This window comes from Panthera leo, chromosome A2 (genome assembly GCF_018350215.1).
Source record: "Panthera leo isolate Ple1 chromosome A2, P.leo_Ple1_pat1.1, whole genome shotgun sequence".
Taxonomy (NCBI): domain Eukaryota; kingdom Metazoa; phylum Chordata; class Mammalia; order Carnivora; family Felidae; genus Panthera; species Panthera leo.
The window spans coordinates 1,738,551-1,751,619 of NC_056680.1; the positions used below are offsets into that span (position 1 = coordinate 1,738,551).

Consider the following 13,069-nt stretch of genomic DNA (forward strand, 5'->3'; position numbering starts at 1 on the left):
CAGCTCCCTCCAGGAGCTGCAGGGAGCACTGGGGAGACCTGCCTGCCGGGGAGGGAAGCCTGCCGGGCCCAGAGACAGGATGTGCCCTGGCTTCCCTCCACCTGCCCCCTGCCCCCTCCGCAAGCAGACGCTGCCTCCCCCCTGCACGGGGAGCAGCTGCTGGCAGAAAAGAAGTCTGCGCCGGCCCCCCTGAGCCAGCTCTGCAGCGGGTGGGCGGGCGGGCGCGGGGACACCCTGGGCTGGGCCTGGGGCAGCAGAGCAGGAGCCGCTACGCAATCCTAACAGCATGTGCTGCCTCCCCCGATGGTATTCTGGGAATCCAAATTAATCCCAGACGCCCGGCTGCGAGGCAGAAGCAGAAGCCGATCTCGGCCCGGGCAGCAGGCCACCCGTGTCCTCCTTTTTCTTAGATCAGAATTGCCTTTTATAGCCAGCTTGATGTCTAACAACCGGGAGGGGTCAAGGGCAAGACAAGGAAGCACCAGAAACGTAGGGCAGGCAGGGAGCGACCAAATCGAGGCTGGGGCCCAGACCCTGGACACCGTGCAGCTGAGGGGTCGAGGGGTCGAGGGTCCAGGGAGCCTGCGAGGGTGACAGGGCGGGGCCTGGGGGGGCGTCCTGCCTCGCGATCCGCATGGCTCTGGGAGGGTCGGCGAGCTGCACACCGCCCTCGATTCCGAAGACAGAGGTGCCGTGCACAGAGCTGAGGTGCGAAGGCACATCTGTGTTCTTCCCACTCTGCCTGGCTGGAGGCAGCACAGTGGGGACCCTCCGGACGGACGGAGGAGCCCAGGAAGCCAACAGTCCCGGGCTCGGAATCGCAAACCCAGGACCGTGTTTCCGGGGCCCCGGGCGGAGACAGAACAAAACCGGGCAGGGTTCAGGCTGGTGGGCGATGGCTGAATCTGGACGCCAGCTCTCTGGGGAGCGCGAGCGGGCGAGGCCGTCAGCAGCCTCGGTGTTTGGGAGGATGACGTAAGTTGGCTTGTATCGCTGTGCACAGAGTCGGCGGTTTTTCGAAGGGCCCTGGGGCTGGGAGGGGCTTCGGTTTGTCTGGCCTGATCCAGGTCACGGGTGGGGGGTGGGGACTGAACACGACAGGCAGGGGCCCCTCTGTTCTGAGCAGCTGCTAGTTTTGTGCCCCGTGCCTCTGAGCAGTGGTGCGGACACCTTCCCCCACGCCCCCCACACCACACGCGAGAGGAGCTGTGTCTCCCACGACCCACGTTCAGGGATGAAATGGGGCCTTTCGGGACGCTTTCCCCAAACAGGTATACGACGTTGGCGGGCAGAGCACCATCAGCTGTGGGTCCTGTCCCCCGAAACGGCAGGCCACGGGGTCCCAGGAGAGCAGCTGAGTTGTGGGGGTGAATGAGGTACAGCTGCTGAAATGTAACCCCCCCCCCCCCCCCGCCCTTGTGCAGTCCGGATTCGTTTCCTGCAGCTACTGTAACAAATCACACTGATCTGCTGGCTTAAAACAGCAGAAGTGTATTTCTGCAGTTCTGGAGGCCAGAGTCCAAAACTGGTATCACTGGGCGGTATCATTGGAGGTCACGGTGCCAGGGGGAGGCAGGGGGGTGCACTTTCTCTGGAGGCTCCGGGGAGCGGGGTCCTACCTCCTCCAGCTCCTGGGGGCACCTGAGTGTCAAATCCCCTTCTGCCTTCTTTTTTTTTTTTTAATTTTTTTTTTAACGTTTATTTATTATTGAGAGACAGAGAGAGACAGAGCACAAGCATGGGAGGGGCCGAGAGACAGGGAGACCCAGAATCGGAAGCAGGTCCCAGGCTCGAGCTGTCAGCACAGAGCCCAACACGGGGCTCGAACTCACGAGCCGTGAGATCATGACCTGAGCCGAAGTCGGACACTCAGCCGACTGAGCCCCCCAGGGGCCCCCCTTCTGCCTTCTCATAAGGACACCGACGGTTGCATTGAAGGCACATCAGGAAAATCCCTCCATCTCAAAAGACTTAACTTAGTGACACCTGCAAAAGCGTGATCCTATCAGGCGTGACTTTCGCGGGTTCTGGGGACTCAGGACCTGCTGTGTCCTGGGGCCTTTCTTGCCCAAGCACAAAGTCTTTCCAGGGCACGCGTGTGTGCACAGAGGAAAGGCTCCCATGTCCAGCAGCCCGGAGCACCCGTGTGAGGCATGGGCTTTGGGAGCCGGGAAGGCAGTGGAGCTGAGGTTGTCCTTCTGGAAGGGAGGAGGGGAAGGCCCGTCTGGTGGATGAGAAAGCCCAGGACCAGACAGTGATGTGACACACTGTCGGTGTGCTGAAGGCCAACGTGTCGTCCGCGTTAAAGACACTCAAACGGTAGCGATGTTTTTTTAACGGAGTTGGGAGATGAAATCCGCCTGGACTCAGTTCCCATGGGGGCTGGCCTGGCCCCGGGAACCCCCACCGGCAGCGCCCTCTTCCTGCCGCACTTAGGCTGCAGGCGAGAGGGCCTGGCGGGTGTGTAACCACCAAACACACGCAAGGGGCTTTCTGGGGAGCAGCCCCGGGGGACGGCAAAACGCAGAGCCGAGGCCCAACAGCTGCTCCTTCCTGGCCGGCAGCCAGAGAGCGCCCAGAAAGCTTGTGGGGTCCGACACGCCTCCTGGAGGGGCTCCCGGCTCAGGTGGCATTTGAGGAAAAAGGTCAAGCAGAGGCTGGAGTCAGAAGGAGCTGCAGGTGGCGAGTGGGCGGAGCTGAGGAGGGGAAGTGCCGGGGAGGAGAAAACCGAAACAGAGCAACATCTGATTCAGCAGAGGCCCTGCCCACACCGAGCTGCCCTCAGAGGCTCGGGGACTGCGGTGGCAGAGGCGGCCCGGCAGGCTTTCTGCACGCACACGCACACGCGCACGCACACGCGCACACACCCCGGGGGCGGGGGGGGGGGTAGCACACGAAGCTCCCCGAGGAACACAGCTCCCCCCGTAATCCGAGAGAGGCGGCTGGCTCGCACACACCCCAGAGTCTCGAGGCCAAGGTGCTCCAGGCCTCCACCAGCGTCTCCTCCTGCAGAGGGCTGGAGGAGTCCCAGATCCCTCCTGGGGTGAGCAGAAGTGCAGCACACGGTGGCCCTGGGGGCACCCAGGTCTGCGGTTCGCTGGCCCCGTGTCGGCCAGCACCCAGGCCACCATCGGAGGCCTGCAGGCCTGTGAACACAGCCGAAATCTGCGTGCCCGATCTAAAGCCATACTTCCTCCTGCCCACATTTTTACAATTGAGGTGAGAGTTGTACACCATAAAACTAACCGTTTTAAAGTAAGCATTTCAGTGGCATTGGGCGCATTCACAGTGTCCTGCAACCACCACCTCTACCAGTTCCAGAACATTCCATCAGCCCGAAAAGGAAGCCACGTCCCTGTCGGCCATCACCGCTCCCCTAGCTCCCAGCCCCCACGAGCCCCCTTCCCGTCCGTGGATGGGCCTGTTCTGGACGTTTCACCCACGTGGACTCACACCCCGCGTGGCCTCTCGTGTCGGGTTCCCTCCCTGAGCGTCGTGTGTTCGGGGTCCGTCCGCGGGGCGGCGGGGGCGGGCGCCTCGCTCCTGCTCGTGGCCGAGTGATGTTCCCACGTGTGGTGGACACACTGTGCGTATCCGTCCACCCACTGATGGATATATAGACTGTTTCCACCCTTTGGCTCCCGTGAATTGTGCAGCTGTGAACATCCATTCACGTGTCTTTATTTGAGCATCTCTGCAATCGTTTTGTGTACATTCCTAGGGCTGGAACCGCGGGGTCACCGGGCTCCCTCTCCACCTCCGCCATCCCTGGCGTGCCCAGAGCAGGCCTCGCATCTTGCCCCGTGTGGCTGGCTTCCCCACAGCACAACCAGTCAGCACGCAGGTGCACACGCATCTGAAGGGCACGTGTGTGTCCTGAGGTGACGGGCAGTGGGCGCCTTGCAGGACAGCGATGAGACGCAGCCACAGAACGCGAGGGACGCCCAAAATCCAGCGATCAAGGCAAATCGTGTTAACGCTCTGTGATAAAAAATCAGAACGAAGGCACAAAATCCGTGGTGGCTGAAATACTAACATGTGAAATCGGGACAGAACTGGTAACAGTGCTGAGACAGTCATCCTGGAGCCTGAACCAAGAGGAGAAACCAGAGTGCCCCGTCCTGTCTGGACTCAATTAACATTTTGAAATTTGGTTCGCTGGATTTTCACATCGACTTTGCCTTACTCATGGAAATAATAAACAGTGTTCTAGTAAAATGTTCTCCTTTTACATAAAATCAAATTAGACAAAATTAGGATAAATAAGTTACCGTTAATACAAATTAATTCATTTTTATTCTACGTTAATGTGCTGTTCATCTTGATCCCAGAGGGTCTTGGTGCCACCCCAGCTCCTGCGTGCAGGGCGAGCACCCCCTGGCCACACCCGGTGCCGGCCCTGGGATGTGGGGGCCTGACGGATGGGGGGAGAGCCCAGCCCCACCGCTCACTGGCTGGGGCTACTCAGGCTCCCTTCAGGTGGCCCATGTCTGGGGCCCTGGTCGTGTGGAGCATCTGGACGGTGGGATCCTGGTGCCCGTGAACACGAGTCAGACGGCCAGGACCAGGAAGGGGCCGGCACAGCCCCCAACGCCCGAAAGGAAGTGAGGCGTTGTCTGCTGGTCCTGAGGTAGAGGGCAGCACGTGGAGGCCGGCTGTCATTTTTCTCAGCCCCGGTTTCCTTGTCCACAACACAGGGGTTGTCCTGACCAAGCCTCCAGTGCTGCTGGGACAGCTTGTCAACGAGTGCCAGACCAGGCTCTGTCTCAGCCTCAGGGCCCACAGGACCAACTTCCCATAGAAGTGGGCTCAGGGCGGTGGGCCCCAGACTATTTGCAGCAGGATGCACCACGCTGGGAAGGATTAACGTCCCTCCAGACTCGTGAGGACACGGTCCTGGAGTGTGCGGAGGGGAGGGGAGGCGGCTGTGGCCCCCGTACGGCCCACAGATCCCCCTCGGGAGCTCTCCACCATGCTGCCACCTGTGAGGCTCCAAGGAAGCAGGTGGCACTTTGTTGGAAAAGGGTGAGTTGTGCAGATGGCAGCAGGGGGCACTTTCTTCTGCCCCGGCCGGTCCTGTGCTGGGTCTGCTCCGGCACCCTGCCCTCTCACCTCCTGGGGCCCGGGGGGATCCCGGCTCCCAGAAAGAAAGCGGGAGGCACCACCGATGCTGGTAGCCAGGCTGGGACCCCACAGGGCAGTTGGGGTTAGTTTGCGTCCCTATGACAAATGCATGCGTTGAAGCCCCGACACCCAGCACGTCAGATGAGAAACTATTTGGAAATGGGGTCACTGCAGGGGTACCTAGTTAAGGTGAGGTCATACCTGAGGAGGGTGGCCCTCATCCCACAATACTGGCATCTTTTTTAAAAGAGGCCATGTGGACGCAGACAGGCTGGGGGAAGCCCCGCGAAGATGGGGCCGAGATGGGGTGATGCGTCTACAGGCCAAGGAACGCCAAGATTGCAGTGATCCCCCCAGTGATGCTGGGAGAGCCTGGCCCGGTTCTCCCTGAGCAGGAACAGCCCTGTGACACCTTGATCTTGAACTTGCGGCTCCAGAGCTGGGAGAGGATGAACTTGTGCTGTTTCAGCACCCAGGTTATGGCAGCCTCCCGGGGAGACGATACCCGGGGCTGATGCACTGGAACGACCACCCTAGAATGTCTGCTGGGAGCCGGCGGTGCCCTGTCCCCGTCCCCACACCCTTGGAAACTCGCGTGGTTGGATCGATCAGACGACACGCAGGAAAAGCACGTGGCAAGGGTCTCGGCCTCAGGGGGCCTAGGAAACGCGACAAAGACCAACTTTAACGTTTGCAAGGTGCTGACCCATTTCAGGAGGGGCTTGGACCGAGGTGCGTGGGGGCCACATTTGTCCAGGCTGCTGGGTTTCAGTGGGGCCCAGCGTGCGCACACCTGTCTCCTGAACACTCAGTTTGAGACTCTCGGTTCCCAGAAGGCAGCAAAGGGACGACACTCAGAGCCAAAGCCAGGCGGGTGGCTGGCCCATGACCTCCCGGGACCCAGTGGCATTTCGAGCTGGTGTGAAAGCAATGCGGGGCGGGTCCCCTTTCCCTGCCGCCCCCACCCAGACCCTTATGAAGCCACTGGGTTCCGTGATCTGGCCCCTGGCGAGACAGCCTTGAAAATGCAGTGGGAGATGGTGACTGAGAACCGGGATCACGAACATCTCCCCCAGACTGACTTAAGGGGACAGGAATTCGCCGGCTGGTGTCTAGACTGCGGTGTTTCTGGGATGCAGGAACCAGGAGCCAGAAATGCCAGCCCGTGGGGAGGGCTGTGCTGCCACCTGGTGGCCACAGCGGCATGGGGCCCCGCGGAGCGTCAGGTGACTCGGGAGTGGGATATTGTGGGACGTCGGCGGTAAGGCCTTGTGAGGCCTGTGTGTGATGGGGAAGGCCGTACACGATCTGCAGGGTGAGACCCCTGGGCTAGGGGCTCCACTGACCCCGGGAGACTGCGCTCTGTAGCCTTCTGACAGCTGAGGTCCTGGGGTGCTGTGCACACAGAAATAATACACGCTGAGTGGGGGCGACTCACAGACACAGGTTCACGAGTGTGAGTCCTTGGGGTCTATTCTGGGTCCAGCGTGAGCAGGACTGAACTTCTTTTCCCCAGATAAGGAATGGAGGGTCTTCCCGTCCTGACACGGCTCAAATGGGAGCCGGTCACTCTTTCTGGGGTGTCCTGGGCACTGTGGGGGCTGAGCATCCCTGGCCCCCGACCCCTCGATGCCAAGAGCCCCCCTGCTCCCTGTCGTGACCACCACAGATGCCTCCACACGTGGCCCAGTGACCGCTGGGCACAGTCATTGTGGGTCAGAAACACTGGCATAGGTCATTATTTTTTTTTATTGGAGCCAGATGTCCCTTCTTGGAGGCAGAAACCGTCCAGGTTGCTGATATCAGTGTCACCCGCAGAGGCAGCCCCTGGCCTCCCCCTGTGAGGAACCTAAACCCCTGTCAGGACTGGGTGGTGTTGGGGGCGCACAGGAATGAGGGCTGCAGGAAACCCCACCTGCTGGGCCACACGGCCCAAACAGAGGTCTCTGTGCCTGGGGCGGTAGGTCCCAGGGGCCAGGGTGTGGAGGCCAGTCTGTCCCAGGCTGCGTGTCCCCAGGAGGGCCAACCTCTCACCACAAAATTCTGCTTCTGGAATTTGCCTTAATGGTCCTTAGGCACAACCCTCTCGGCTCCCGGCTTCACCTGACCGCAGGGTCACGTGGGCGGCCCGTCTGCCTTTGGGGTCCCCTTCCTCCACACGGCGATACGGAAGGTTACGTTTTACAACTGCACCCTGGTAAGGAGGAACATAAACTAGGCTGGGTTTGTATTAAATATTAATATGTGATTCATCTTTCGTTGACTGGTTTTAGAAGAAGTTCAAATGAACACATCTCCGTGGGCCCTGGGTGCTGGCCCCGCCTCCCGCCCAGACCGGCCCATCGAGGACACGCCAGCTCCTGGGTGTTTGCCTGGAAGGCTGGTGCTGCCCCGGACGCAGTCCCAGCCTGGGGTGCTCTTGCCCCCAGGGGTCGTGGGGTGAAGTCTGTGGGCATCCACGGCTGTCCCTGGCCTTGGTGGGTGGGAGCCAGGGATGCTGCTGAACGCCCCCCACCCCAGTGCCCAGGACACCCCCCGGAGGGTGAATGCGCCGTCCCACGTGTCCGTCTGTAGCACTGAGACCCTGGGCCACGCCAGTTAACTCACAGGCACATCTGGTGAGTCCTGTTGTCGTGAGGCAACTGAAGACCGGGCGGAAAGCTGCAGTCACAGTGGCTTCTGAGGACAAGGTCTGAGGACCACCCCCAGGGCTCCTCAGGAGGGGAGGGAGCCTGACCCACACATTCGGTGGGAGCCACGCCTGGGAGCAGGCCCAGAGCTCTGGAGATGCAGGGAGGCAGGGAGGAGGTCTGCACTGCACATAACCAGGGTCACAGGTCACAGGTCACCAATTACTCCCTGCCCAGCAGGTGGAGTGCAGGCGTGGGGGGGGGGGTTGCCACACAAGGTCCTGTGTGTGCTACAGTGCACGTGACATGAAAACTACCATCTTACACTTCAGTTCAGTGGCATTTGTGAAACGCACACTTCTATCTACTTCCAGAACATTCCATCAGCCCCCAAGAAGTCTCGTCCTCATCAGCCGTCACCCTTCCACCCCCTCCCCCAGCCCCCCGGCCCCCACGAGCCCCCTTCCTGTCCATGGATGAGCCTGTTAGGGACGTTTCACACACGTGGACTCACACCCCGTGTGGCCTCTCGTGTCGGGTTCCCTCCCTGAGCGTCATGTGTTCGGGGTCCGTCCGCGGGGCGGCGGGGGTGGGCGCCTCGCTCCTGCTGTGGCCGAGGGACGTGCGTGTGTGCGGTGGGCACGTTGTGGGTACGGATCACCTGTGGGTGGACACTCGTACTACTCTCAGTTCACAGCTGTGCTGAGTCGTGCTGCTGTGCACACGCGTGTGCGAATTCCTGTTCGTGCACATTTTTCCATCGCTCTGGGTGCGTACCCGGGAACGGAACTGCTGGATCATGTGCTAGCCCCGCGTCTAGTTTAAGGACGGGCCGCCACACTGTCCTCCAAGGCGGCCATCCCCCTCCCGCGGCGCATTCGTTCACGGCCAAGGTGCACCTCCTTGTTTCACGGTGGCACAAGGATTCGCTAAGATGTGTGCCCAGGGCACCTGCCATGCGCCTGGCATCGTGGAGTCCCTCCCCACCCTGCATCCCTACAGGGCGCCCCAGAATGTGGCGACGCAGGGCCAGGCAGCAGCAAGGCCCGCCAGGCCTCCTGGGCCACCACGGCGCATTCCCGGCGGGTCTTTGTCCCCGCAGGCAGGGGCCCTGCTGACGTTCTTAGCTGCGGGGCCCCCAGAGCCAGCTCAGGGCCTGACCTGAGCTGACACAGCACAACAGGGGTGTTCCTGGGCCAAAGACTAGTGGCCAGACCCCCCACACTGAAGAAAGGGAGCTGGACAGAGCACAGGCCTTGGGGCTGCTGGCCTGGCGCTGAGCCTCAGTTTCCCCGGCTGGTGTCACAGGGTAAGCCCAGCCTGCCTTGCTGGTTGTGAGGATGACTGTAAGGGAAAATGTGTTGTAACTCGGAAGGTTCTGGCAAGGGTGAACCTCCCACAGGTGGCCTACCCAACGTTCGAGCACCAAGGAAACGAGGTGTTCCAAGCCCGTATGCATAAGGGCAGGGTCACCCCCGCCCCCCACCCAGCGCTGCTGACATCATGGTGGGTTGGTCTCTGTGGGGGTGTCCCGGGCGCTGTGGGGCCCTGAGCAGCATCCTCGGCCCCCCCACTCCCTCAAAGTCCATAGTCTCCACAACCACACACCTCTCCAAACATGGCCCGTGTCCCCTGGGGCAGGATGGCCCCAGATGAGCCCCTCTGCATTAGGGGGTTCCATCAACCCACAAGGGACTTTATGTCCCACAATCATCTAACGCCAATTCTAAAGCTTGAAAGTCTGTCTCATACACAAGTCCAAGTCGCCATGTGGCAGGGTCACCGTGGGTCCCTCTAAGAAACCCTCTGACACAGAGGTAGGCAAACCCTGGCTCTGGGCCTCCTGTCCTTGTAAGTAAAGTTTTATTGGCACACGGCCCATTCATTTACAAGGGCACAACCAATAGGTCTCGACAGACAAAGTCTGGCCCATCAAGCCGAAAATATTCACTATCTGGCCCTTTACGGAAAAGGTTCGTGACCCCCGGTCTAGGCAAAGCTGGACGGACCTAATGTTCTAGACAGGGCAGATAGACACACACACAAATAATGATGTAATATAGAAACAATTTCACTCGGTGGCACCGGGGGGAACGCAGGGCAGTTCAGAAGGACCGCGTGCAGAGTGGGAGGGAGGCAGCGTCCAAGACGTGCTGGGGAAAAGAGGTCTGGCTGGAGTGGGGGGGGGCCTCGGAGCAAAGACCCTAAAGAACAGGGGCAGCTGGGAGGCTGTTTGGAGGGAAGGTGGCCGCACAGATGTCTGGGGGAGGGGGAGGGTGCAGCGAGGCCAAAGAGGCTGACAGACCGAGGCTCTGGTCCTCGGGAGACCAGGAAGGGGGCACCCGGCCGCGGAAGTCACGTGATCTGACGAAGCTCCCTCTGCCCGCCCAGCCCGCTGCGCTGGCCTTTCTCTCCTCCGCGTGACACAGCCCTGCTGGAGGCCCGGAAGCCAGACCTGCCACCACTTCTGGACACTGGGCTGGCTTCTGCGAAGCCGGGTCCTGACCTCTCAGCCGGCCTCCAGCCCCACCCAGAGCTTGCTGGAAACGAGCTTCCTGGAAGCCCCAGGCACGGGGCCACACAGCCCGCTGACACCCTGCCAGGCTGCTGCAGGACCCTTGGCTGCCGCCGAAGGGCCCGGGGGAAGTGTCACGGTGTCGGTGCCCTCCCCCCACCCCTTCCTGCAGAGGACAGCAGCTCCCCGTGCCCACAGGCTGTGCAGGAGCTCAGGCCCGCGTTCCTGTGGGCAGGGAGTGCACTGCGTCCCCGTGACCGGCCGCCACCCACCACACAGCGGACGGGACCCCTGCCGACATCCTCGCATCATCCCGTGACATCAGAGGTCAGAATCTCAGGGCTGCAGGAGTCCAGACACGGCACCGGGCTGGGTTGTTCTCTGGGGAAGTGAGCTGGGCGCTCGGGGACTGAGCGGCAGCCCTGGGTCCCACCCCTCGATCCCAGGAACCCCCCAGGGCACGATGGCCACAGATATCTCCAGACACCTCCCAGTCCCCTGGAGGCAGACCCCCGCCACCATGAGGCCCCCCACCCCTGCCTCAGTCCGGTGATAGAAATGACTTGGGAAGCCGCTGGTCAGACCCTGCGTTCAGTGCCCCGTGTGGGCACCTGTGTGTCTGGGGATTACAGTGAGGAGCCTGTGGAGGTGGGGCTCCTGGGCTCACATTTCTGGTTGCCTGATCCCTGGAAAGTGCAGTTCACAGCCTTCTACTTCCCGGCCAAGAACCCAGCAGAGGATCCTGGGACCGGCTGCCCCCAGGCCTGCTCCCAGCAGGTGCTGGGAGGGACCCAGCTGTACCCAGAGGGTGGGCTCTGTCTTCCACACGGCCGCTTGTCAAAGAGCCTGGACTAGGGGTGGCTCTCAGTGGGGCTGTCCCCAGGGGACACGGGATGATGTCCGGGGGCACCTGTGGTTGTCACACTGGGGGGCTCCTGGCATCAAGTGGGTGGGGGTCAGGGACACCACTCGGCCCCCACAGCGCCCAGGACGTCCCCGAATATACGCAGTGCGGAGGGCGACAGACCCTGCATTAAGTATTTGGCAAAAATGGAGTCTGATCCCTGCTCACACTGGACGCCAGAGTAAGTCCTCAGGGGTCACGCGGTACAAGCCAGGGTGACCCCGGCCTCGATAAGTCACCCCTCTGCTCCCCCTCAGCTCAGGTCGTGCGCTGCGTGTGCACATCAGCGAGGGAAGGGCGCTGGGAAGGGCGAGGAAGGTGAAGCCTACGGCGGCCAGGCAGAGGCTCCGGTGGGACAGGGCAGGGCTGGACTGACCCCACGTTTCTGTCACCGGCAACGGGGTGAAGCAGATCTCCAGACGGTATTTCCCAGCCTTCTGGTCGGTTCGGCACAGCACACACACGCGGGAGGCAGGGAAGAAAGCGTGGACAGGCGCCAAGGCCAGCAGCTTGGGCCTGCTGCAGGAGGGGGACCCGAGGAGGACGCACACATGGCCAGAGGGCCCTACAGACGGAGGGGCCTGGAGCCCAGCCACCCCACCAGAGAGCCCGCCCCTCCGGCCTGCACCGCGGGGCTGACACGGCTGCCCTGGCCGGGGCCCCGCATTCGGACGGCCCACCCTGTCCTAACACCGCTCTCCCCGCCCCCAATCTCCCCCCGGGTCTGTGATCGGCCCCGTGGCTGAGCCCCACCAAGTGCTCCGGGGACGCCTGGCCAGGTGGGGGTGCGGCACCGGGGGCATCTGAATTTCCAAGTGGAGAGCGACCTGGAGTCCCTCCGGAGTTCAAGCCCGGCTAAACCGCTGTCCTCAGTGGGGCGACCCTGGCCCCACCCCCTCAATGCCAGGAGCCCCCCAGCTGTGACAACCACAGATGTCCCCAGATACCGTCCAGTGTCCCCTGGGCCAGAGCTGCCTTTAGTTGGAAAATGCTGGCCTGGACCAGGAACCGGGCTCCTCCAGGGAGGCTGAGTTGACCCACGGTGGGAGGGCTAAGCCTGCACTTGCCTCTGCGGCCCCCACCCTGCCTCGGGGGTCGGGAGCCTCGGCCCCTGCGTCAGCCAGGTCGGCGTGGGACCAGCCCAGACAGGGGCTCATCCCCGCTTCTGCCTCCGACGCTCCTGCCCATCCCGCGGGGGTTGGCGTGGACGTCCCCTCTCCAGAGACCTCCCTGGACCCCCGGCTGCAGAGTCTGTCTTCCCGGCCCCTCATCGCCAGGTCGCCAGCACATCTCCCAGGTCGGGTAATGACGACCGACCGTCCGCAGCGCGTGACAGCCGTTGGGTCAGGACTCGCTGACTCGCCTGGTCGTTCACCCCTCTTTCCCTGCCCAGCTCCCGCCTGTTCACCCCGACGCCTGGTCCCCAAGGCGGAGCACCCCCCTCCTCCGACGGCAGACCGCAGCCCCCAACGTCACTTTCCTTCCTTCCGGACATGTTTTTAAATGGAGTTTTCAGTTGGAATAATTTGGGATTTACAGAAAACTGGCAGAGACGGAAGAGAGAGCTCCGTCCGCCCTCCAACCAGCACCCCTCGTGGGAGCACCCTTCCTCCCAGGGCGCGTCTGTCACAGTGATGTGGCCACGCCTGACAAGCGTGACCATCCTGTCTCCGTGGTGTCCTCGGCTCTGCCCCCGTCCCTCGGGTTTTCCTTGCTACCTTCTCAGCAAATCTGAGTGACTTTTCACTTAATAAAATGTCATTTAGCGTTTTTTATTGTTGTTTCTAAGTCGATTTATAAAACTTAAGTATCTTCTCAGTTTTAACTTTGAGTCCACTGACTTGATGAATAGAACGCGCACGAGGGGCGCCTGGGGGCTCAGCTGGCTGGGTGTCC

The 13,069-nt window shown here is 61.7% G+C and overlaps 2 protein-coding genes across 3 annotated transcripts in view; one reads left to right on the forward strand and one right to left on the reverse strand.

Annotated features, from left to right (window-relative positions):
- Positions 1–13,069, reverse strand: part of GNG7 (G protein subunit gamma 7) — a 116,722-nt gene that overhangs the window by 60,327 nt on the left and 43,326 nt on the right. The window lies entirely within an intron of this gene.
- On the forward strand, positions 896–12,726 carry LOC122213639. The gene is made up of 5 exons (XM_042927688.1): positions 896–975; positions 4,353–4,549; positions 4,950–5,025; positions 10,146–10,596; positions 11,431–12,726. Exons 1-5 carry the CDS (start codon positions 896–898, stop codon positions 11,917–11,919), a joined length of 1,293 nt encoding a protein of 430 aa, XP_042783622.1. The 3' UTR covers positions 11,920–12,726.